This window comes from Triturus cristatus, chromosome 11, assembly GCF_964204655.1.
Source record: "Triturus cristatus chromosome 11, aTriCri1.1, whole genome shotgun sequence".
Classification (NCBI taxonomy): Eukaryota; Metazoa; Chordata; class Amphibia; order Caudata; family Salamandridae; genus Triturus; species Triturus cristatus.
Window position 1 is genome coordinate 1,161,676,214 of NC_140594.1, and position 27,516 is coordinate 1,161,703,729.

The 27,516-nt window shown below is 45.6% G+C and overlaps 1 protein-coding gene across 3 annotated transcripts in view; it reads right to left on the reverse strand.

The window, feature by feature from the left end:
* The window catches only part of LOC146788638 (putative cation-transporting ATPase 13A4), a 619,876-nt gene that overhangs the window by 538,375 nt on the left and 53,985 nt on the right, over window positions 1–27,516 (reverse strand). For all 3 annotated transcript variants that reach the window (XM_085635832.1, XM_085635831.1, XM_085635830.1), the window contains one exon: window positions 12,972–13,118. In XM_085635832.1, coding sequence (XP_085491958.1) covers window positions 12,972–13,118 — 147 coding nt within the window. The remainder of the gene's footprint in view (window positions 1–12,971; window positions 13,119–27,516) is intronic.

Below are 27,516 nucleotides of genomic sequence, written 5' to 3' on the forward strand. Positions count from 1 at the left end.
GGCACTGCTGGGAGTGATAGGCACCCACCCCTCATATGTCTGGGCACTGCTGGGGGGACTCTGCACCCACCCCTCATTTGTATGGGCACTGCTGGGAGTGATAGGCACCCACCCCTCATATGTCTGGGCACTGCTGGGAGTGATAGGCACCCACCCCTCCTATGTCTGGGCACTGCTGGGAAGACTCTGCACCCACCCCTCATTTGTATGGGCACTTCTGGGAGTGTTAGGCACCCACCCCTATGTCTCTGTCCACTGATGTGGATCGTAGCACGACACCCACCCACCCGCCTGCACCCTTGGTGCAGTACACTGCTCACCTGGGCATCAACCCCCCCCAATATACTGGTCAGATGCTGCACCAGGCACTATGACATCATTCGTGGTGTGTGTACGCCATGTATCAATGATGTACTGGTGCCCTAGGGGTAGGCATGGTACGACCCATACCCACACTCTGGAGGCCTGGGTATGGCCCGTAGCCAGGCCTTCAGAACGGGGGGACGGGGCGTACCCCCATTGTTGGGGTGCCGTAGGGGTACACACCATACCCAGGCCTTCAGAGCGTGGGTACGGGTTGCACCACGCGTACCCCTACGTCACCCCAACAATGCCGGTACGTGCTGTACCCAGGCATTTAGAACGTGGGTACGGGCCGTACCGCCATTGTTGGGGTGCCGTAGGGGTACGCACCGTACCCAGGCCTTCAGAGCGTGGGTACGGGTCATACCACGCCCACCTCTACGTCACTCCTACAATGGCGGTACGGCCTGTACCCACATTCTAGAGGCCTGGGTATGGTGCGTACCCCTAAGGCACCCCAACATTGGGGGTACGGCCCATAGCCAGGCCTTATGAGCGTGGGTACGGGTCGTACCACGCGTACCCCTACGTCACCCCAACAATGGCGGTATGGCCCGTACCCACGTTCTAAAGGCATGGGTATGGTGCGTACCCCTAAGGCACCCCAACATTGGGGGTACGTACCGTACCCACGCCTTCAGAGCGTGGGTACGGGTCGTACCACGCTTACCCCTACGTCACCCCAACAATGCTTGTACGGACCGTACCCATGCCTTTAGAACGTGGGTACAGGCCGTACCGCCATTGTTGGAGTGACGTAGGGGTGGGCGTGGTACGACCCGTAACCACACTCTTAAGGCATGGGTACGGTACGTATCACAATTGTTGTGTTGCCGGTTTGCGTCAATGTCGACTACGCAGGCCTTAGTGGACACGCCCCCACCCCCTCGAAGTGACCAGGCCCTGGAGGTCAGGTATGTGCATGGCATGTATGATTTGTGATTTGGGTGGGGGTTATGTTTCCTGCCCCTGCCCCCCCTTTGCCCCTGGGTGTTGTTCTGACCTTCTGCGGCATCTGCGTCGGTACCTGTACACCAGGTGGACTGCTATGAGGGCCGGGATGACATGTAGGTTGGGGTCCATGGCTGTCCGTCGCGTACAGGTGCTCCTTCTGCAAGTCATCCTGATTTCCCGGCAGTTTTTGGCTGCCGGAAAATATAATCCGTGCGGAGTGACGTCGGTACGAATCGTACTTCCTGGTTCATGAAACGCAGCCTGAATGCATCCGGACGTCACGTCGGCGCTGTCCTGGATCACATAGGTATGTATATTTTCATCGGTCAGTGTTTTGTACGATTCGTACGGAAATAGTGTTTCCGTACGGATCGTACTTGCATATTTGTAATGAGAAAATGCTCCGTCCGACGGTTCATACCCGGTTTCTCCAGGATCGGAATCGGCCCCAGAACGTGTGTGTAAACTGTCGGGTAATTTTAAGGTGTAATTTGGATGTAGAGAAAGGTTTAGTTAATGGTGCAATGGGCAAAGTGGTGGATTTTGTGAATTATCAGAAAAAAGAAGGAATTTAATTTTTAAAAATTTAATTTGATCAGATTGATGAAGTTAAAGAAATTGGTCGTTGTTCAGTTCGTTTTTTGCTTGTTAAAGATTTATATGTCCGTAGGAAACAATTTCCATTTTCTCTGGCATATGCAGGGATTATTCATAAATCTTAAGAATTAAGTGTAGACAGTGCATTGGTGAACATTGGATCTACTGTATTTAAAGAGGGTATGGCATTTGTTGCTTTGTCGTGAGTCAGAACATTATCTGGTTTGTTTTTGATTGATTTTGATGAGACAAAGTTTACTGCAGATGCAAACTGTGTAAAAGAGTATAATAGGTTAAGAAGGGTGTATGCTCCAAATTTAGGTCAATATCCTGTATTTGAAAAGCATGTGGTTGGTCGAAAAAGAAGGTTAGAGAATATCTATTCTGAAGGTATCAAGAAAAGAAAAGAACAAGATAATGTTGTGATTGCAGGTAAAAAGAAATTGGACACTGTTGGAGAGATTGTTGGTTATCAGTTTGAAAATAGTTCTGGTGTCAACTGCTATGCTAATGTAGTGGTCAATGTTGTTTTTTATCTTGAAGATTTGCAAGAGCAAATTATGGAGAATCGGCAAAAAAGATTTTGTTCTCTGTTGCACTCTGTTTATGAAAAATTGTCAACAGATAGAAGTAAAATACAATCTGTTTCAGATGTTCGTAGTCTTTTGGATGTGTGTTCTGTTTCTACACAATTTACTCAAAATATTCAACAAGATGCTCAGGAATTTTTAATGTATATGCTTACCATTTTTGAAAATGAAGGTGTAGAAATAGAAAATATTTGTGGCCTTTCTTTCAAATGGGACATCATTGTGAAAATTGCACGTATACATGTAGCACCAATGTAGACACTGAGAGATTTCTGTATTTAACATTACCAGACTGTAAATCAGTGGCTTTCAATAAATTAGTGAAAGGTGCAATTCAAAACATGGAGTGTAGCCAATGTAAATCAGAAATGGTATCCACATTATTCTTAACAAAATATGGAAAATACATAATTTTAATGATGCAACGTTGTGCAGCTGATGGAAGAAAATTGGATACTTTAATAAAACAATATGTAGCAGCACAAATATCAATATCAGGAAGGACTTTTGTAGCAATTGCAATAATTTTCCATGATGGTCCTTCCCCCACATCTGGACAGTACACTGCCTATCTAAAATGTGACAAAGGCTGGACACTTTGTAATGATGCCCAGTTGGTTTTCAAACAACGTTTGCCTAGGGAATTACATAATTCCGACCTAATATTTTTGAAGCCAAAGTTTTAGGAAGCTAATTCACTCTCTGAGGAATTTATTATTATAATTTAATAAAACTGCCATTGGACAGTTTACATAAAGAAGAAGTGCAAAAATACCATTTGGCCTCAAGGAAAGGTATATTTTTGAATTATGGACTTTTTGGTGGTCATTTATTCGGTGATTATTTTAATGTGGCAACATTTACAGTTTTTATAAGTTAAAGTTGTAACATTTTGTAATCTGTAAGCATTTCATATGTGTATGATTTGTATTTTCTGGTATTTTACTGAGAATAGTATGTTGTTGTTTTTTTAACAATCTTTCTGATTGTTTTTTTTTGCCCGCTGTTAAGTGAGTACCATTGAAATCACTATTTCGAGTGAAATTCAAAATATTCTGAGAACAGCAAAAAAGGCAAACAAATTACTTTGTGGAAATTATGTTGTGTTGTAAAAAATGTATTATTATATTTTATAATTTTTATTTTATTTTCTTTCACGGATCCAAATTTTAAAATGAACAATTTTTAAGAATTTATATTTGAAAGAAAAATAGGCAAAAATGAGTAACATTTTTTATTCCTATTACTGTGAAGGTAAGTTTAACTAAGTCTCAATATGGAGAATGAAGAGGCCTGCAAGAATCTACAAAGTTGAAACACGTTTCTTAAAACACTTTGTTTATGTAGTTTTGAAATTTGACCATAATCAGATATCAAGTGACCTGCAAAAAAAGAGAATTGAGGGGTGCATAATATTTCATCTTTTTAGCTGTTGAAGGACCGCAATCATTTCAGTCATTCTTCTTTGAACATCTTTGCAGTCAAAATTCTGTGCTTACCTTCTATCATTCGCAAGGAAATTTAAAAATGGAAATATGTTACTTTTTGTAACATAGTTATTGTATAAGATATTGTTTCATATTTTTAAAGAGAGGAAAAGGCACTCTGTGCACTTTTTATACTCCATAAAAATATAACTTCATCATGCAGACCACTTTCGGTTGAAAGGGTGTTCTATAAGTGTTGTTGTGCATGATTGCAATTAGTCACATGGGATCCGCGCACCGTGCGCTTACGCAGCACGCACCCAGCGCGCATCCGCGAAATTGAATTAAAAAGAAATATAGAATTAGATGTCAAAATATATTAGTTTTAAGACTAGTTTAGAGTTTGTCTTCAATTAATATTCACATGCAATACATAAATATGTTTTTTAAAATGTTAAATCCTTCGCGGGATCCGCGCACCCATCGCGTCACGGACGCATATGACGCATCGCGTAAGCGCGTAGACCTTGCGTTACGTACATCGAACGTATCGCGTATAGGCTGGGAGTCGCGTACCGGTCGCATAGCGATCGCGCACTGAACACGTACCCAACGCATACCATGCGTGGATGCTATCGCGTATGGATCGTGAACGGTGCGCTTAGGGTGTGCGGATCTAAAAACATTGAAAAAAATATATCTGAAATAAAGTTTTGCACTTATAGTTGAAAAAATATTTTGAAAAATATAAAAAAATATGTTTGAAAAACACATTAAGTTCAAATAATATTTTTTAATTTTTAAAAGAATCAATTGAAGAAATACGTTTAAAAAATGGTCATAAAAAAGTATTTTCAATAAAAAAAAAATAAAGAAAATGACACACTGAATTTGAAAAATATATAAATAGAATGAAAATCATTAAACATGATATCTTTAGAGATAAGTTATAGATAGGAATTAGCATTTAAAAAACCTTTGAAATTCACTGAAAAAACCATAGGTTTCATGCATGTTATAGTTAGGAATTGGCATTTAAAAAACCTTTGAAATTCACTGAAAAAAACAAAGGTTTCAGGGGCGTTATAGTTAGGAATTGGCATTTAAAAAACCTTTGAAATTCACTGAAAAAACCATAGGTTTCAGGGGCGTTATAGTTAGGAATTGGCATTTAAAAAACCTTAGAAATTCACTGAAAAAACCATAGGTTTCAGGGGCGTTACAGTTAGCTGGACATTTCCCTCGTACAAAACCCTAGAAATTCCCTTGTTATAGTTAGTTCAGCTAACTATAACTCTCGCCCCCGCAATGCACTGCTGATGACGTCACATATTACATCACTCATGACATCGTCAGTGACATCACTGATGACATCACTGATGACATCTGAAATGACATCACTGATGACATCACTGATGATGTCATCCATGTGATAAATTAGTGCATCTTCTCACACCCTTTGACATACTCAATCAAAATTTCAGACGTCCATTCTCAAAACCATAGATACTCCAATACCAATAACTACATATCCACTCATTGACTCTTAGATCTACACACACATCCACTCACTCACCTGTACAGTCACTCATACTTACATTCACTCAGTACAGGACTATCATATGCATTTATACACCTACATAGACACTCACACACCACCAATCATCCATAGAGGTACTCTCACACCTAGTCAGTCATGCAAATAATTAATCACACTCCCATTTACTCACCTATGCAGTTATACACACACAAGTTCACTTACTCATAAAAATAGTACCACATTCTTATGCTCTTATACAATCACTGATACAAGCACACACTCATCCATACAGCCACTCTAACAATCACACACTCTCACATATACCCACTTATATACTCTTACACACATATATACTGCCTTTCACATATGTAGTTACTCACACGTGTACCACTGAGATATACATTCAATGACTAACACACCCATACATACACTCACCCAACCATACACTCCATCACAGATGCACTCTTAAAACCATGCACCCATAGAATCACCCACTCACACATGTATGCACAGAGTCACACACACCCCACCCACACAAACACTCAGGCACCCAAACAGATACTCAGACAACCAATCAATAACCCATATAAACACTCATATAGCTATTCACAAAACCATGCAGCCACTTATACACCAACAGACAGACAGATACAGACATTCACACAGTTTAGTCACTAGTCTGGAGTAAGATACGTTTAATGACTCACTTATAGAGTCAGTCACGCACCTACTAAATCATCCATTCACACACTTATACACCTACTCATTCTTCCATAGGTTTTTCCCTATATGTATATTAAACATATTTAAAATTTACAGAAACACACACTCACTGGATGACGTCACCAGTGATGTCATCAGTGATGTCATTTGAGATGTCATCAGTGATCTCATCAGTGATGTCACTGACCATGTCATGAGTGATGTAATATGTGACGTCATCAGCAGTGCATTGCGGGGGCGCGAGTCATAGTTAGCTAAACTAACTATAACAGGGGAATTTCTAGGGTTTTGTACGTGGGAAATGTCCAGCTAACTATAACGCCCCTGAAACCTATGGTTTTTTCAGTGCCCGACAACACAGAATCTTACAAGTGGCAGGCCCATTTGGGAAATGATGGAGTGTGGCTGGTGTTGTATCATCAGAGCTCTAAATGGATACGGAAACAACGACATCCATGCCAACATATGAAACAAGTATCCATTGCCGCTGAGCAAACTACATCGGGATTGCAGCCTCCCCATTGGCCACCCATTCACGAATCAGGAGGAAGGTGACTATTCTTGAATGAAGGAGTGACTGTGTTGCATTTCACGAACCTGAACGAGAGCACTGAGGAAGGCGAGCGACGCCGAAATGCATTTGCTGTTCATGGTTTTATTAAAATGAATTTTTGGACACCCCATGAGTGCTCCTTAATTGTGGCGGAGTTGTTGAGAAACACGCGAGTCCTACCCTCGCGAAAGGAGTCACCCGTTATGGAGTTCGGCAGTGGCATTTGGTGGGAAATCGTGCAAGTTGTAAAGTCGCCCATACTGCCTGAACCGCAGCTGCAGAATTCTCTCGCCCACCTATTGAGGTGGCAAACTATACAAGTTTGTGGTTCCCGCTTATTTAAACGGCACCTACGAGAATGTGGAACTAACATCCTGCGGCTGCAACGAGGGGTGCCCGACAACACAGAATCTTACAAGTGGCAGGCCCATTTGGGAAATGATGGAGTGTGGCTGGTGTTGTATCATCAGAGCTCTAAATGGATACGGAAACAACGACATCCATGCCAACATATGAAACAAGTATCCATTGCCGCTGAGCAAACTACATCGGGATTGCAGCCTCCCCATTGGCCACCCATTCACGAATCAGGAGGAAGGTGACTATTCTTGAATGAAGGAGTGACTGTGTTGCATTTCACGAACCTGAACGAGAGCACTGAGGAAGGCGAGCGACGCCGAAATGCATTTGCTGTTCATGGTTTTATTAAAATGAATTTTTGGACACCCCATGAGTGCTCCTTAATTGTGGCGGAGTTGTTGAGAAACACGCGAGTCCTACCCTCGCGAAAGGAGTCACCCGTTATGGAGTTCGGCAGTGGCATTTGGTGGGAAATCGTGCAAGTTGTAAAGTCGCCCATACTGCCTGAACCGCAGCTGCAGAATTCTCTCGCCCACCTATTGAGGTGGCAAACTATACAAGTTTGTGGTTCCCGCTTATTTAAACGGCACCTACGAGAATGTGGAACTAACATCCTGCGGCTGCAACGAGGGGTGCCCGACAACACAGAATCTTACAAGTGGCAGGCCCATTTGGGAAATGATGGAGTGTGGCTGGTGTTGTATCATCAGAGCTCTAAATGGATACGGAAACAACGACATCCATGCCAACATATGAAACAAGTATCCATTGCCGCTGAGCAAACTACATCGGGATTGCAGCCTCCCCATTGGCCACCCATTCACGAATCAGGAGGAAGGTGACTATTCTTGAATGAAGGAGTGACTGTGTTGCATTTCACGAACCTGAACGAGAGCACTGAGGAAGGCGAGCGACGCCGAAATGCATTTGCTGTTCATGGTTTTATTAAAATGAATTTTTGGACACCCCATGAGTGCTCCTTAATTGTGGCGGAGTTGTTGAGAAACACGCGAGTCCTACCCTCGCGAAAGGAGTCACCCGTTATGGAGTTCGGCAGTGGCATTTGGTGGGAAATCGTGCAAGTTGTAAAGTCGCCCATACTGCCTGAACCGCAGCTGCAGAATTCTCTCGCCCACCTATTGAGGTGGCAAACTATACAAGTTTGTGGTTCCCGCTTATTTAAACGGCACCTACGAGAATGTGGAACTAACATCCTGCGGCTGCAACGAGGGGTGCCCGACAACACAGAATCTTACAAGTGGCAGGCCCATTTGGGAAATGATGGAGTGTGGCTGGTGTTGTATCATCAGAGCTCTAAATGGATACGGAAACAACGACATCCATGCCAACATATGAAACAAGTATCCATTGCCGCTGAGCAAACTACATCGGGATTGCAGCCTCCCCATTGGCCACCCATTCACGAATCAGGAGGAAGGTGACTATTCTTGAATGAAGGAGTGACTGTGTTGCATTTCACGAACCTGAACGAGAGCACTGAGGAAGGCGAGCGACGCCGAAATGCATTTGCTGTTCATGGTTTTATTAAAATGAATTTTTGGACACCCCATGAGTGCTCCTTAATTGTGGCGGAGTTGTTGAGAAACACGCGAGTCCTACCCTCGCGAAAGGAGTCACCCGTTATGGAGTTCGGCAGTGGCATTTGGTGGGAAATCGTGCAAGTTGTAAAGTTGCCCATACTGCCTGAACCGCAGCTGCAGAATTCTCTCGCCCACCTATTGAGGTGGCAAACTATACAAGTTTGTGGTTCCCGCTTATTTAAACGGCACCTACGAGAATGTGGAACTAACATCCTGCGGCTGCAACGAGGGGTGCCCGACAACACAGAATCTTACAAGTGGCAGGCCCATTTGGGAAATGATGGAGTGTGGCTGGTGTTGTATCATCAGAGCTCTAAATGGATACGGAAACAACGACATCCATGCCAACATATGAAACAAGTATCCATTGCCGCTGAGCAAACTACATCGGGATTGCAGCCTCCCCATTGGCCACCCATTCACGAATCAGGAGGAAGGTGACTATTCTTGAATGAAGGAGTGACTGTGTTGCATTTCACGAACCTGAACGAGAGCACTGAGGAAGGCGAGCGACGCCGAAATGCATTTGCTGTTCATGGTTTTATTAAAATGAATTTTTGGACACCCCATGAGTGCTCCTTAATTGTGGCGGAGTTGTTGAGAAACACGCGAGTCCTACCCTCGCGAAAGGAGTCACCCGTTATGGAGTTCGGCAGTGGCATTTGGTGGGAAATCGTGCAAGTTGTAAAGTCGCCCATACTGCCTGAACCGCAGCTGCAGAATTCTCTCGCCCACCTATTGAGGTGGCAAACTATACAAGTTTGTGGTTCCCGCTTATTTAAACGGCACCTACGAGAATGTGGAACTAACATCCTGCGGCTGCAACGAGGGGTGCCCGACAACACAGAATCTTACAAGTGGCAGGCCCATTTGGGAAATGATGGAGTGTGGCTGGTGTTGTATCATCAGAGCTCTAAATGGATACGGAAACAACGACATCCATGCCAACATATGAAACAAGTATCCATTGCCGCTGAGCAAACTACATCGGGATTGCAGCCTCCCCATTGGCCACCCATTCACGAATCAGGAGGAAGGTGACTATTCTTGAATGAAGGAGTGACTGTGTTGCATTTCACGAACCTGAACGAGAGCACTGAGGAAGGCGAGCGACGCCGAAATGCATTTGCTGTTCATGGTTTTATTAAAATGAATTTTTGGACACCCCATGAGTGCTCCTTAATTGTGGCGGAGTTGTTGAGAAACACGCGAGTCCTACCCTCGCGAAAGGAGTCACCCGTTATGGAGTTCGGCAGTGGCATTTGGTGGGAAATCGTGCAAGTTGTAAAGTCGCCCATACTGCCTGAACCGCAGCTGCAGAATTCTCTCGCCCACCTATTGAGGTGGCAAACTATACAAGTTTGTGGTTCCCGCTTATTTAAACGGCACCTACGAGAATGTGGAACTAACATCCTGCGGCTGCAACGAGGGGTGCCCGACAACACAGAATCTTACAAGTGGCAGGCCCATTTGGGAAATGATGGAGTGTGGCTGGTGTTGTATCATCAGAGCTCTAAATGGATACGGAAACAACGACATCCATGCCAACATATGAAACAAGTATCCATTGCCGCTGAGCAAACTACATCGGGATTGCAGCCTCCCCATTGGCCACCCATTCACGAATCAGGAGGAAGGTGACTATTCTTGAATGAAGGAGTGACTGTGTTGCATTTCACGAACCTGAACGAGAGCACTGAGGAAGGCGAGCGACGCCGAAATGCATTTGCTGTTCATGGTTTTATTAAAATGAATTTTTGGACACCCCATGAGTGCTCCTTAATTGTGGCGGAGTTGTTGAGAAACACGCGAGTCCTACCCTCGCGAAAGGAGTCACCCGTTATGGAGTTCGGCAGTGGCATTTGGTGGGAAATCGTGCAAGTTGTAAAGTCGCCCATACTGCCTGAACCGCAGCTGCAGAATTCTCTCGCACACCTATTGAGGTGGCAAACTATACAAGTTTGTGGTTCCCGCTTATTTAAACGGCACCTACGAGAATGTGGAACTAACATCCTGCGGCTGCAACGAGGGGTGCCCGACAACACAGAATCTTACAAGTGGCAGGCCCATTTGGGAAATGATGGAGTGTGGCTGGTGTTGTATCATCAGAGCTCTAAATGGATACGGAAACAACGACATCCATGCCAACATATGAAACAAGTATCCATTGCCGCTGAGCAAACTACATCGGGATTGCAGCCTCCCCATTGGCCACCCATTCACGAATCAGGAGGAAGGTGACTATTCTTGAATGAAGGAGTGACTGTGTTGCATTTCACGAACCTGAACGAGAGCACTGAGGAAGGCGAGCGACGCCGAAATGCATTTGCTGTTCATGGTTTTATTAAAATGAATTTTTGGAAACCCCATGAGTGCTCCTTAATTGTGGCGGAGTTGTTGAGAAACACGCGAGTCCTACCCTCGCGAAAGGAGTCACCCGTTATGGAGTTCGGCAGTGGCATTTGGTGGGAAATCGTGCAAGTTGTAAAGTCGCCCATACTGCCTGAACCGCAGCTGCAGAATTCTCTCGCCCACCTATTGAGGTGGCAAACTATACAAGTTTGTGGTTCCCGCTTATTTAAACGGCACCTACGAGAATGTGGAACTAACATCCTGCGGCTGCAACGAGGGGTGCCCGACAACACAGAATCTTACAAGTGGCAGGCCCATTTGGGAAATGATGGAGTGTGGCTGGTGTTGTATCATCAGAGCTCTAAATGGATACGGAAACAACGACATCCATGCCAACATATGAAACAAGTATCCATTGCCGCTGAGCAAACTACATCGGGATTGCAGCCTCCCCATTGGCCACCCATTCACGAATCAGGAGGAAGGTGACTATTCTTGAATGAAGGAGTGACTGTGTTGCATTTCACGAACCTGAACGAGAGCACTGAGGAAGGCGAGCGACGCCGAAATGCATTTGCTGTTCATGGTTTTATTAAAATGAATTTTTGGACACCCCATGAGTGCTCCTTAATTGTGGCGGAGTTGTTGAGAAACACGCGAGTCCTACCCTCGCGAAAGGAGTCACCCGTTATGGAGTTCGGCAGTGGCATTTGGTGGGAAATCGTGCAAGATATATATATATATATATATATATATATATATATATATATATATATATATATATATATATATATATATATATATATATATATATATATATATCCATAGAAAAGGATTAAAAAAACACACCAGGGGGTTTACCCATTCCAATTGCTACAGCCCCTCAACAAAAGCCCTTTGTTGCTGATTTAGAGTTTGGCTGACAGGGTCCTCGGTTACAAACACAATGAGGTGCCCAGTCTGATTACCATTGATGGTAAGCTTCCTCTGAGTCCCGAAAGTGTCCTGCACTATTTACGGTGAATGGTGCGATGTCCTTTTTTCTGTCACGTAATCCTTTATGGTGAGGAACACAAAACATAAAGACTCCCAGCCTCGAGGAACACAACTCCCTGGGTACAGAAGGTAATTAAGTTTGTATCTTATGTTGTTTGTTTTTGAAAAACAAAAACTCTGGTGAATTTTGGTGGGTGACAGTCCAAACCAATGGGGTCGTCCTCGAAGCACATTGAGCGGAACCACCATGTCAACACAGACACTGAGCGATATCTGAATAGTTAGATTAATGCTACTTTGTAGAAATCAATATTTATTGTTTATAAATGTTCTTATAAATGATAGAAGGTTGAACTCAATTGATCTAGAGATATTTATTTCACCCTTTCTTAGACAGTTTATGGGGGCTGTTCTCACAATGCTGGGTGTGATGTACCATCCCATAATCTTTATTTATTTATGGCTACAAAGGATCACTTTTGTTGACTATTGATGTCCCTGGTTGTTGGGTAGCTTGTGAACTATACAGGAAGAGTGTGTGCACTATATTCCAGATCTCTGTGTAGTGGTATGTAAGATACTTGTCAGTAATTCGAAGTCTTACATTGATGACTGTAACTTAGAAAAGGGTCACACTTTGATAATTTGTTAACTGATGCTGCCACTTCATTTAATTCTTGTTATAACTCTTTAGTATCTGATAGCTCATGAGCCTGGCTCCTAGAAGCAGCAGAGTATTTTGCTCAGAATGTGTTGACTGCAGTAGGAGCATTTCGTAAATGAGGTGCTGTACACAGAACAATCTGTGTGTGAGTCCAGAAGTCATGTCACTAGACATGCTTTTGAAATTGTGAAGATCAATTAGAACTTTTATAAAATGGCTCATCTCCAAAGTAGATTTGTAAAATAACTTACTTTTAAATGTGGCTTCATTATAACTCTGTTCACAATGGACAATTCATCTGTACTGATCAGGTGATCTTGTTCCCCGGTATGCATATATGTCGGCCCATATAGGTATGTCCAGGTGACCTTCTTTTTGGTGTATTGTTTAAAAGCATCCTATGGAAAAATAGGGGAATGTGCTACAATGTTTATTAATCCACCTATTGACATACACTTACATATAATCAATGTTGTCAATTCATTTTACAAACTGAGCACCCCTCACATGAGACACATACATTTGAGCCATTGGCCAGCTTGTCTGTTCTGCCCAAACCTTGAGTGGTGTCAATTTTTCAATGCCTCTATCAAGGTTGGAAAACTGCTGATGCAAACAATTATTATTATTATCTTTATTTCGGCCACTAGGGCCATAAAAGAGTAACAAACAATTATGGATAATCTTGGACATACCATGCACCGGATAATATTATAATGCAATACGAATGCAAGACAAAACATGGAAAGGCACATCTTTCAAAAAAAGATCCTGCAGAGGTTTCTGTACCATATACAGATCAGTGAATTATACTTGCTTCCTTTCTACACGACCGACTCACAGCGATGATTTTCCTGTTTCATTTTCTGGGAGTAGAATTACTTGGGCCTTTTTATAGTTCTAAAAACTCCGGGCTTGATAAAGAGGAGGGTGGTAATTAGAACATATTCAAAAGCCAATCCAGGAAAATCTTAAACATGCATTAGAATACAGTGCCGGTTTTTAGAGCCAGTAAAAAAGTAACGAGATTGCTCATCCTCGTTTTATGAAGACCACAATAGCATTTGTTTTCTGGATCCACCTTTCAGGAGTCCAGTGTGGGACACAGAGTGTCAGATCCAATGTATGTATGTGTGCGGTATTTGTATAGAACAAACTAGGCCATAAAGCAGCTGAGTGCAGTAGAGGGTTGTTTTTCAAATGTTCAACTAAAACCAATGTAATAATAATAATATTAAAAACAATAACAACAGCAGTAATTATAATAATAATAGATACATTAGCTTTTCTGTTTATATGAAGACAAAATATACATTTGGGCAATGGCTTGTTGCATGCTTCTAAAGGTGGCAAATGTGATGGAAAATAACACATTAAAGGTAATAGTTTTAAAATGCATCTTAGTCAAACACTGACTTTTGTAAAGACTCAATTTAATTTGTCCTGTAAAAATTACAAAATAGGCGAATAGTATTTGCTACCTGATCAGACCGAGGTCCAATGTGATTTCAAGAGCCTGCATCACACAATGGAGGTCAGATTCAACAACTAGAGTTTCCAGATATGTATGTTGTTCTCTTTGTCTTCCACAAAGAACATATATATATATATATATATATATATATATATATATATATATATATATATATATATAATGTGTGATGGGTCATGACCCCACTCAGACCATACTGATGAGCTTGCACCCCTATCTGAAATTATGGAAGCTCTTGGCACACATTTGGAATTATTCCATTCAACAAACAATCTACCTTCACCTGGGGTCCCCTTAGCCTTGTAAATTTAGACAAGGATAAAAGTAAATACAATTAATTCAAATATACATTAGTTAGTGACTAACCCATACATTAATCATGTGCCTACCCTCATACACATATTTTAGACACCCTTACTCTGGTCCATTTCAAGAATACTCCTTCCAGCCATTTTCTCCTTGGCGTGCTAGTATTTTGACACTAATATATGAAGAGGGCCAGGTTGGTACCTGGCTTTTAACATAATCAAGGGGGTACAATGGGCTCGTGCTCCATAGTTGGTATTATTATTATTATTATTAGTAGTAGTAGTAGTAGGAGTAGTAGTGGTAGTAGTAGTGGTAGTAGTAGTGGTAGTAGTAGTGGTAGTAATAGTAGTTGTAGTAGTGGTAGTAGTAGTACCATTGTTTTAATTGTTAGTATTGTTATTATGAAGTTTCTTATTGAAAAGTGGATTTCGTCGCATGAACGGTGCCTTGTAGGTATAGTGTGATGGAGCGAAAGTTCCCACTGTTGAGTGACAGGTAAGATAGCCATGATGTTTGTCATAGGTTTTCTAAGGGGGGCTTGGCTTAATTGAATTCCTTTTCTTGAATATGAAAAATGATGGTTAGCTCAGCTATAAGCATCTGACATATACCTGACTGGAAATATGTGGACTTGTCTTTGTTCGCTCTATAAGATGCTCTCTTTATGTCCCTCAGCAGAAAACGAAACAATGACTAGGATTGGAGGCCCGGAAGAGGAACTGTTGAGTCTGAGAATCTTTATTCCAACTGCAGTTAGAAGACTGGAAATAGGAGAAGGATTAGCACAAGTGGCCTTACCTATTTGAAATTTGAAGATTGACTCCTTGTTGGCTATTTTAAGGCAGGGTGTAATGTTATCAATGCCTTCATCAGTTTAGGAATATTGTATAACTTTTATTTACCCCTCAGTTTGTAATCAAAACAAAACACCAAAAGAATTTACTAACACCACTGTCCAGATTTAGTAACATGGCACCCAACGCAGCCTAGCACCCAAAGTTGCTACACTGCTCTGTGTGACAGGGAAGAGCAGGAAAGTGACATATCTACAGAGATGTGGCCCTATCCTTCTCTCTCCGTAGCGCTGTTGCACAATCAGGCTGGCAAGCACCACACAACGCTACAGCACAGTGCAAAGGCGTGTACTTGATGTCTACCATAAGTTTTATACTGGAAGGGTACCCTCCCAGTACAAAATACTGTGTTTAGACAAACTTTAAATGTATACTGTACAGTGCAGCACACATAGAAAGTCAGAAAAGGTAGGATAAATATGAGCATTTCACCTTTAATGGCTGCTTCAAAGTGGCAATATTTTTGTATGCACAACCCTATCTGCTATTATTAGTAAATAGGGTTTTCCATCAAACACCATTGATGGTTGCATGAGATCGCCCTTTTACCACTCATGCACAGCCCCTTGATGCACAGTAACGCAAGAAACAACTTTGTGCTACTTTGAGGCAACTTTCCAGAGCAAAAGAAGATTTCTGCTTGAAAGGAAATAAAAAATCAAACTTTTTGCACTAGTTTGTATCACTTTTATAACACAAACCCAACACAAAATGTTTCTACATCAGCCCCTTTCTGTTTTATGGCTGGGTAGATTAGACCTTCAGAAACTGTTTTGTGATCAAAACCTTATACAATTGTTTAAAAAATAACATGACAGGGTCCTATTCACAAACTGCATTTTGTATAATGTTTACTAGTACTAAAGTAGAACTTTTAAAGTACTATAAAATGCTATTCGCAAACTCGGTAGTCTTTTCCCTAGACAGATACTGCACATGTAAGTTTACTACTTAGGGGCCGATTCGGATCCTGGAGAAACCGTGTACGGACCATCGGACGGAGCATTTTCTCCGTTCGACTCGTACCCGGTTAAAAAACATTACAAATATGCAAGTACGATTTCCGTACGAATCGTACAAAATACCGACCGACTCGAATATACATACAAATGTGATCCGGGAAAGCGCCGACGTGACGTCAGGACACATTCAGGCTGCGTTTCACGAACCAGGAAGTACGATTCGTACCGACGTCACCCCGCACGGATTATATTTTCCGGCAGCCAAAAACTGTCAGGAAATCAGGACGACGCGCACAAGGAGCGCCTGTACGCGACGGACAGCCATGGACCCCAACCTACGTGTCATCCCGGCCCTCATAGCAGTCCACCTGCTCTACAGGTACCGACGCAGACGCCGCAGAAGGTCAGAACCACACCCAGGGGCAAAGGGGGGGGCAGGGGCACGAAACATAACCCCCACCCAAGTCACAATTCATACATGCCCTGCACATACCTGACCTTCAGGGCCTGGTCACATCGAGGGGGTGGGGGCATGGTGTACGGTCCGTTTCACTATGGCGTACGCATACGCGAGCACTCCCATAGTGATAGGGACCATACACACGCGTGTACGGTGCGTTTCACTATGGCGTACGCATACGCGAGCACTCCCGTAGTGATAGGGACCGTACACACACGTGTACGGTCCGTATCACCATTGCGTACGCCTAAGGCAGCACTCCCATAGTGATAGGGACCGTACACACGCCCCCAGAGCGTATGTACGGTGCCTTTCACACGTGACAGTGGTGACAGGTGGCACACAGAAAGGAATTGAGCTGTCATACTTGTCCAAGGCTGGACATCAAGGCATTGTCTCTGCAGTACTACATGTGTCGGGCACAGGTGTGTCAGGCTGTGATGTGGCACATAACTCCTGAGGTGTGAAGCCAATAGATGTGTGATGAGCTGTGTACACATGTCATGTGTGATGGTGCATTTTGTGCCAGACATCCCCTTCACTCCTTTGACATGTGTGCACGTAGTACAGACTAGTTGAGCAATGCGTCACTGCCATGGCACAGTCAACAACACCCGCAACTGTCCCCTGATGCCAGGTACAGGGGTTTTTACACCTGACATGTGACTACCCACGTTGCACGATGTGACTATGTCATGTGTGTGTTGTGTGTTCTCATAAGCTTGCTGTTGGTGTTCCGTCAAATGCATCTGCAGTTGCTGCAACCAACCTGTGTCTGTGTGTAGATGGCCATGGCACACTGTTACGTACACCAGCCCACATGTGGAATCCGACATAAGGTTTGTATGTATGCATGGAACACGGAGTTGCAAAACAAGGACATATCTGCATACTCTCAATGTATGTGTGATCAGTCTTGACATGTACTCCTTCATGGCAAGGTGTGTGGTCTGTCCTTATTCTATGTCATGTGACCTGTGCCTCTAGTGTTCCGCAGCCTGTCTGTGCGATCAACATCCTTCTTCTGCACATATGTGGATGTCTGTTACTCCTGTAATGCGTCTGGCTGTTCACTTACACTGGCCCACAGCTAGTTTCATGGCATGGGATGTGGAGGTTCACAATCCACATTTGTAGCTGGTTCTTGGTAGGAGTGTCACCTGCCTGGCATACGTGTCCAGGGCATATTGCACAGACCTGACTCTGTATGTAGCATATGTGTATTGACTGTTGAACATGTTCTCAGTACATTGACATTGTTGTTGTACTGAACTCACTCTTCGTTGTCCCTTCCAAATAACTGCAGGGCTCCGCCTCTCCCCCGACCAATTCCGGACTTGGCTGACCTGAGGGAAAATGACTGTATACGCCGCTACCGCTTCCCCCGACGGTTGATTGAGGACTTGACGGCAAGGCTGGAACCACACCTCCAACCGCTACACAGGTATCCTACGGCACTGACACCCAAGATGGCAGCCTTACATTTCTTTGCCACGGATACCTTTCAATATACCATTGCTCATGTTGGTGGGATGTCCCAAACGATGTTTAGCCGTGTTCTGCATGATTTTTTAGAGGCCATGTTGCTTCACCTGGATGACTTCATCAAGTTCCCAACTCCTGAGTAGTTGACAGGTGTCAAGCGTGAGTTCTATGCACTGGGAGGGATGCCCCATGTCATTGGGTCCATAGATGGGACACATTTGGCTTTGGTACCACCACAGGCACAGGAAGTAGCGTTCAGGAATCGCAAGCATTACCACTCCATCAATGCCCTTGTGGTGTGTCTTGCCAACATGGTGATTTCCCATGTCTGTGCTCGTTTTCCAGGATCAGCACATGATGCCAACATCATGAGGCGTAGCAGGGTGCCTGAAATAATGCTGCAGCTGCGCAACGATCGAGCATGTATTGTTGGTGGGTACACTCTGTCAGTCCTGTATTTAGCGTAAACTTCCTGTCTGACTGCTTCTCGTGACCCACTTTTGTCCATGATGTTTCCATGTAGGGGACGCTGGCTATCCCAACATGCCATGGCTGATCACGCCTCTCCGCAACCCTAGCACGGCTGCCCAGCACCGCTACAACAACGCCCATGGGCGGACCAGGTGAGTGATAGAGAGGACGTTTGGCCTCCTGAAGAGCCGATTCCGTTGCCTCCACAAGACCGGCGGCGCACTCCCATATGCACCGGTGAAGGTCTGCAACATCTTCATCGTCTGCTGCATGCTGCACAACATGGCAGTTGAGAAAGCTGTGCCACTCATCCTAGATCCGGATGAGCAGGACCATCCACCCTTGGAGGATGAAGGGCTTGGTGATGAGGCAAGTGATGTGGAGGAGGAGGTGGAGGCGGACATCCGGAGTCGGCTCATACGCGACTTCTTTGCTTAGTGGTGAGTTCCAGTGTCTGAGTGTGCACACATTGGGCCTTGTGTGGCATGTGTTGCAATGTGTGTGTCCATCTGCATGTATGCCACGTGAGTCAGAGGTGTGTTTGGATGTGTCACTCGAGTGATGGTGCAATAGATGAATGTTTTTCCAGAGTCATCATTGTCACCTAGCATGTTGTCATCCTTATACGTGTCGAGTACATGCACATGCAAGCGGATGTGCTTCTTGTGGCTGACTTCTTGTGTGTCTCTCATCCCCAGGTACTTGCGCATGCTGTCTGCTGGTGGCATTGTTGTGGTCCTGCTATTCCTCATGAACACAGCAACGTGTGCTGACTCAGCGTTACATGCACCGACAAGTTTGAAAATCTCCTTAGGGTAAGGGATGCATCACGGGTTTTTGGGTCTGGTATTTGTTTTGAATGTGTGTGCACTGCTCCTGTTCATGTTTGGTTACTTTGCATACATGTAGCATCACCATGGGGCACATGACATGGAGCTGGATTCACCTGAATTGATGGTCAGACTTGGTGACAGTCATCTGTAATGGGATAGTTGATTGTGATGAAGGCATCAATGTGTGTAACACTGCCCTCGGAAACATACGGGTTGCACCGGGTTGACATGGTGTGTGACTTCCCCATTAGAGGCTCAATGGTGTATAGCAGCCTCTCCGTGAGCAGCAGGGGGTGTTTAGCTGTAACCCGTCACTTGTGTGCCAGTTCTATAGATTTCCAGCATCTGTGGTTCAAAGGGGGGTGCCAGTGTCGGTCCCACATGTTCATTCACATGACCTGTGTATCTGTTTATATAGATGCATTTGCATTCCGACACACATGACTAATAAAGGTGTCCCTCTGCCTCCAAGGTGCCTCATCTCTGTCAATGCTGGTCTGTTGCCTCGGTGCATACGGCATGTTTGGCATAGTTATCTGAGATAGTGCCTATGAGTCTATGAGTAGAGCAGCAAGACGCAAGCTGTTTGTCAGGGATTATGATCTGTATTGTGCATGATGTCCATGGCTGTGTAGGTATTGTGGCATTTCAGTCTCCACGTCGGCCACTGTGCTGCATGTGCATCCATTGTCTGTGTGTGTGCCATGTTGAACCAGACATTCCTTCCTTGACATACACCTTTTGCATATTTCCATCCTGAGATCCTTGTCATTGTGTGCAACTTGTGGCATTGTTTTCTTGACATGGCACATGCTGCTGCAGGCCCTGCAGCAAGGGCAGCCAGTGTCCACGCAACGAACTGGTGCTCATCATGGATTGCTTGCTCACATGTGCTATGCTGATCAGCAGCATCTGTGCCTCATGCTGCAGCACACTCTGCATTATGCACAAGATCCCCAGTTCTATCCACCTCAAGGCAAGAGAGACCATCCCCCAGGTGAACTACAACATCCATGTCTAATCCTTCCCTGCACTCTACAGACATGTGCGTTACAACTCCCATGATACTTGTCCACATACAGGGTGCAACTGCACAGCTCTGCTTCTACATCCGGCGACCATGCCACATTGACGTCCAACAGAGATGGGGGAAATGGATCACTGCCAGCTGCAGGATGAACTTCTCAATCCACGCCCACACTCAGGATGCAGCCCACAACCTCAACACAACCTTGTGACACTGTGATCCAAGACCCCATTGTGCCATCCCCATGCATCCAACGTTGTCCAGGCCACCATTCTCCACATCCACCTGACTCAAGCATGCAGGACATGGTTCTGCCACCTGTCTACACATACCTGGGAGTAGCACCCCAGGACACTCCACATTATCCCTGACCTCTGCGCATGACGGTTGCTCTACTAAATAGGTCTGTCGGCACAGTTGTGCGGGCACCCCCTGAGCTGGTTGGGCCCATCACGGGTGAGTATGGTGCTCCATGTCTGTATTGGATGATACATTGTGACCCATGTGTGTCCTGCGGCAGAGTCAGACCCCAGGGTATGGATGGTTGTAGTCATTTAAAAACTCAGGCATGGTTTGACTTTACAACACACACATGTAATGGAATAATGCAAAATGAAGGCATCATCTCTTGATTGTGATGAATTTTATTTGTGGTGGGGTACGTGTTGGGGAGGGGGATGACCAGAGGTGCTTTCCGGGTGTGTAGAATCCAAAGTTCACTGGGGGAGTTGTTATCCTTGCCATTGGAAATCATCAGAGTCCATGCCACAGTTTTTGTCAAAATTGGTCAGACAGTGACCAGCAAGTCCATGTGGCAGAGAATGTCATTTGCTGATGTGCTGCTGTTGGGCCAGTGGGCCAGGTGCCAGGCCAGGTGACCTGGGAGATGGTGATGTTCCGCTGACTCTCACGGTCTTTTGCGTGGACGACCCACCTTCCTGCGGGGACCCTCAGAAGCAGGCCGTGACGATGCTTGTGATGCTCCATCGGATGAATCCTCCTCCTCCTGATCCCTCCCCGTGGCTGGTGATGTTCTTCGCCTGGTGGCACAGGGAGGGTTGCCCATGTTGTCGGCAATCCGACGGAGTGAACGGTTCATTTCCGTGTGCACCGTCAGGAGCTCAGCCAGTCTGTCCTCCATCCGTCCTTAGTGTCGCTGTTGACTGGCATGTTGCTAGACCTGCAGGGTCTTGATCTCCTCGAGGGTCCCCTTCATCTCGTTGAGGGTGGACACAACGTGGCTGATGCCCCTGGTGTCACGCCGGTATGTGTCCAGGATGTTGCTGACGTGTGAAAATACCGGTTCCTGAGCCAACTGGTCAGGTTCGCGCCTCCGCCGTCCTCCACTCCCACCACCCCTGCCCACTTGCACCTGGCCTGCCGTTGTGGGCACATCGGGTCTCCGGGACCCCTGAGGGATGGCATTTGCGGTGTCGCCTGCCTCCTCCTGGGTGCCCGGAGAACATTGTCCCTCCTGTTCAGACTGGCTGCGTTGTGTTGTGCGGGCAGGGCTCCTGCGTGTCTCCTGTGATGTGGCAGGAATGGGGGTGGTGGTTGGCCCAGTTGTACCTGACGCAGGTGCTGCAGGTGGTTGGACACCAGAGGGGCCAGGTTGGTTGGGGTCATCCACGGGGTGGTGAGAGTCGTCGCTGCTGGTGGGATCCTCTTCACGCAGAGCCTGGTCCTGTGAGTCTTCCCCCCCAGTGTTGGGGGGAGATCGACGACGTTGACCTGTGTGTGAGAGAGACAATGTTAATTGTGTTCCATGCGACATCCATGTTTCATTCATATTAAAGTTTGCACAGTTCCTCTGGGTAGTTGGATATGTCTTGCATTCCTCTCACAGTGCACTTGTGCATGGGTATGTCCCTTGGCCACAGCTTTCGACACTTTACCTATGTGTGACACACTCTTAGTTGATGCATCATTTTTGACTGCAGTCAGCAGTGTAGTGAGCGGGCGTAGCGAGCCATGCATTGCCGCCTTATGTGATGCACTGTACGTGGGCAAATGGTGTTTTTCCAAACACTTAGAGAATGCAGGTAGATAACTTATGCATTTGTGACTGGGTTCGAACACACACAGTGAGTGGGTATACTGGGTGTAAGGTTAGGTTTGTGCCTGCAGCACAGATCTACTCGTGCACAGATTGACACATGGCCCAGTGTTTTGCTATGGAATAAGGGGGGATTCAGGCACTGCCTAACCTTGTCTACATGCACGCTGTCCACCTGCTGACGAGCGGACATGCCCACACCACCCAAGGGTGAATTGGTCTCCCTGTGTCTCCCTTTCTCCCTCCCTATCTCTCCCCCTCTCCCTCCCTCCCTCTGTCAGCCTCCTCCCTCTGTCCATCTCCCTGTGTCTCCCTTTCTCCCTCCCTCTGTCAGCCTCCTCCCTCTGTCCGTCTCCCTGTGTCTCCCTCTGTCTCCCTCCCTCTCTCTCCCCCTCTCCCTCCCTCCCTCTGTCAGCCTCCTCCCTCTGTCCGTCTCCCTGTGTCTCCCTTTCTCCCTCCCTCTGTCAGCCTCCTCCCTCTGTCCGTCTCCCTGTGTCTCCCTTTCTCCCTCCATCTGTCAGCCTCCTCCCTCTGTCCGTCTCCCTGTGTCTCCCTTTCTCCCTCCCTCTGTCAGCCTCCTCCCTCTGTCCGTCTCCCTGTGTCTCCCTTTCTCCCTCCCTCTGTCCATCTCCCTGTGTCTCCCTTTCTCCCTCCCTGTGTCAGCCTCCTCCCTCTGTCCGTCTCCCTGTATCCCCCTGTGTCTCCCTCCCTCTCTCTCCCCCTCTCCCTCCCTCTGTCTGTCACCCTCTGTCTCCTCAGCCCAGCTTCCTGGGCACACACAGTTTGCAGGTCTTTGAAAGGCCATTGGCTTGTTCATGTGAATTTGTTTCTAATCTCCAGGCACCCATTGGGTAGAGTGTCTGAGTCTGCGCTGCTGCTGTGGTGGTGTGTGCTGCCACTCTTTCACAGTGTTGCCTGTTCATTAGCTGCTGTTATGTGCAAATTGTGCCTTCACACCCATGTCATCATGCAACGCGGCCGCCATTTGCAGGCAAGTCATTACTGTGTGGGGACACACTGTTTGTCTGGCTTTGACCTAGGCCATATGGGCTGAGGGCATTGTTGTCTGCTTCTGAGTTGCACTATGTTAATTTTGAGGCCCACCCTCCCGACATCCGGGATATCCTGTCTTGTGTTGGTGTTTTGTGTGGCTTGTGACTTGGCATGGCCTTGCTTGGTGCATGGGGCATGGAGGCGTTAGTGGCATGTGCGTGTTTTTGGAGTGTGGTTGAGTCCGGTGATGGCTTTGGGGTGGTTGGGTGCATTATTGGGATTTGGGTTGTGGATGGCGCTCCCCCCATGTGAGGTGAGTTGTTAGTATACTCACCAGGCTCTCGGACTCCTTCTACTCCATGTACTCCCACCGGCAGCAGCGTGGCCATCACCTTCTCCTCCCAGGGATGGTAGTGTACTGGTCTGCGGGACGGCCCTCCTCCAGTGATGTTGGCCTGGTTGTGGTCGTCGGTCATTTTGCGGCGGACCGTCCTCCGCAGATCGTACCACCTGGCTTGGCATTCATGCCTGGTACTTCTGGTGGCCCCAACAGCATTCACAGCATCAACAATCCTCCGCCACATGGCTGATTTTTCGGATATGCTGGTCTGTCTGACCAATGTTCCAAAGAGCTGTGGATCGACTCTGATGATTTCATCGACAAGGATCTCCAACTCTTGCGTAGTGAACTTTGGATTCTTGTTAGTGGGCATGGTTTGGGGTGTGAGTGTGGATGGTTGTGGGTGTGTGAGTGTGGTTGTGAAGGTGTGTGTGTGAATGTGATGAGGGGGTGTTTATGATGGTGGTTGTGTGAAGGAGTGCAAGTGTAAGGTGTATTGAGTGGATGTAGTATGGTCCAGTGCGTTGTCTCTGTGGTCTGGCAGTGGTGGATCTGTTGCAAAGGATCATGGTTTGTGTGTGTTGGGCCTTTTTATTGGTCCATTTGTGGGTGTGGCTGTATTTGAACTTTGGGTGGGTGTGTTATAAGGAGTGGTTGTGTGTTTGGGCCTCTGTTTAGCTGTTTGTCAGTTGCAGGTCAGTGTATAGGATGTATTTGGGCTTGTTGGACATGTTTTGTGGTGTTGTGCGATTCGAATTGACTCTCCTTGTGTTGTTTTGCTTTGTCCTGGTTCAGTACGAGTGTTTTTAACGTCTGTACGGTGCGTACATCGGCCATGTTGTTGTACAGTGCTGACCTTTGCTATGGCTTAGTACGACTCGTACATGCGCGATGTTGGGTGACGGTGCTGGTGTTGGGGCCTGGGGTACGTTCCGTACATACACTGGTGGGGGTTCACTCCGTACATACACGGGTGGGGGTTCGCTCCGTACATACACGGGTGGGGGTTCGCTCCGTACATACACGGGTGGGGGTTCGCTCTGTACATACGGGGGTTGGGGTACGCTCCATACATACACGGGTAGGGGTATGCTTCGTACATACACAGGTGGGGATTCCATCCGTACATACACGGGTGGGGGTACTCTCCGTACATACACTGGTGGGGTGGGGGTTCGGCGTGTCCATCCGTGGGGGGGCTGGGTTCGGCGCGTACATACGGGGGCTGGGGGGGGTTTGGCACGTACATACGGGGGATGGGGGGTTCGGCGCGTACATACGGGGGCTGGGGGGGTGTTCGGCGCGTATGCGGGCACATGTCTCCATGGTTGCTATGGGAGTTCGCTCCGGACGGTGTTTTTTCCATACAGTTGTACAATCGGACGGCCGGTACGGATCGTGCTTGCGCGGTCGGACTTCATTTTTCCGATTTGTACTTAAAATCGTCCGGGGACGTGTCGAACACAATTTCCGACCCGAGGACGTGTGGGGGAATTTTCCCAATGCGATTCGTATGGACTTTTTCCCATACGAATCGTACTTGGCAGTTTGTACGGCACTTGTACGATTCGTACTGAAAAAAATCCGGATACGATTCGCACGGGGAATATTTTTAACGGATCGGAATCGGCACCTTAGTACTAAGTAAAGAGACCACAGGATTAAGGGTTAAGGGGGGCTTAAGGGGTTAGGGTATGGTTTCAAGCGGGACATACAACCACTCACAAAAGAATAAGCCCATTGCTATTCACAAGCTGCACTTCTGAATTTACCACAGCCGAAAAGCAACCAAAAACAGCATCAAATTACTCCAGCTCAGCGCTGGAGTAAGTACAACTACACTCATGGCCAACCAAATCTGCTACTGCAACATCCTCCCAAAGAAAACAATGGCGGTACGGACTTAAAATAAAACCTATTCAGAAATCAAGATAATTTAAATTAAATTATTCATAATAGTCAAAAATATAAATAAACATAATTTAAAGTTTAAAAAAATCTAAAATTAAAACATTTATTACTTAATATAAAATATTATAACAACTATTTTGGATTTATAAATTAATGTAACATTTGTTTAAATATATTTACCTCATTTACAATTTTTTGGCAACATTTGTTTATTTGTGTTAGAAAGTGCAAGCATGGAATACACATTTACAATTATAATTAAAGAGACCATTGCATTGTGGCAACACAAGAGATAAACACAGGCAAGAAGTCAAACCACTGATGCAGTGTAACAACGCATGAATCCAGCGTCAACGTTGAATGTGGCTTCTCAATCAAACTCCCACCCTGCATACAGCACAGCCATTTGGCGGAGGTCAGATATGTCTACTAACCCAAACATTTCATGGAGGGAAATAAAGTGGGGGGATAGGAAAATGGGAAACTTTTAATTAATTTTCTACATCACCTTTAACAATTCTGTAGCATTTCTATATTTTGCTCTACATTTAAGATATCTAAAACTAATTTACATTAATATTTAAAATAAAATATGACTACTTTTTTGATTTAATTTTTTTTTTACTTCTCCCTATACTTTACAATAGGGGAGTCCACATACACAATCCACAGTTGAGTTTGATATCACCCTATGGTAAATATATGTAACATTTCAAAGAATGAAATCAGTAAAAGTATGTCAATATTCCTAGACACTTGCAACCTATTGATGGATAGTATTACCACTACTTGTACTACCTTTGACCTTTTAGACTTAGGGGCCGATTACGATGTCGGTCAGAAAACATTCTGAACAAATCGGTCTCGGAATGGTTTCCGACCAAATCGGTTTCAGGGAATCTGACTGACCGATTACGATGCTTCTGAACACCGTTTGGAAGGGACTCCCATTGACTTCAATGGGAGCCTGTGTTCAGACTGAATACACAGGCTCCCATTGAAGAAAGGGGTGGGTGGGGAAAATCATGCACCCTGTGGTGGGCACCCTATGGTACCTGACACACTGTGCATTGTTGGAAAGAGGGGGTCCCTTGGGTACACCCACGGGCCCCATTTGAAAGGCTCTGGGTGAAGGAGGGCCTGCTACGGGCCCCCAAAGTTGGATTCCAACAGCTGATCCATGTCAGAATGACCGATTCAGAAAGGCTGTCCGAATCCGACATCATAATCGCTCAGTCCGAAACGCTGTCCGTAGAGCTGTACAAGTCAGCTACGAATGACTTGGTTACTCCGAATGCCATTCAGAACTGAGTCAGAAAGTCCAAGCACAACTATCATAATCGGTCGGTCGGAAAGCTTTCCAAATCGGTCGGAAAGATGAGTTATGAATCGGATTCAGATGACCCGAAAGCCATTCTAAGCCTTTCCAACTGACATCGTAATTGGCCCCCTTGTGTAGAGTCCCCAATAAGCACAGTAAATGGTGCCCATCTGCGTACCACCAGGTCAACTCTGTCAATGGGCATTGGAAACACATTTTCTAACCCATCACAACATTTTAACCCATTGTCATCCATTCAAAATTAATACTAAGACTTCAAAC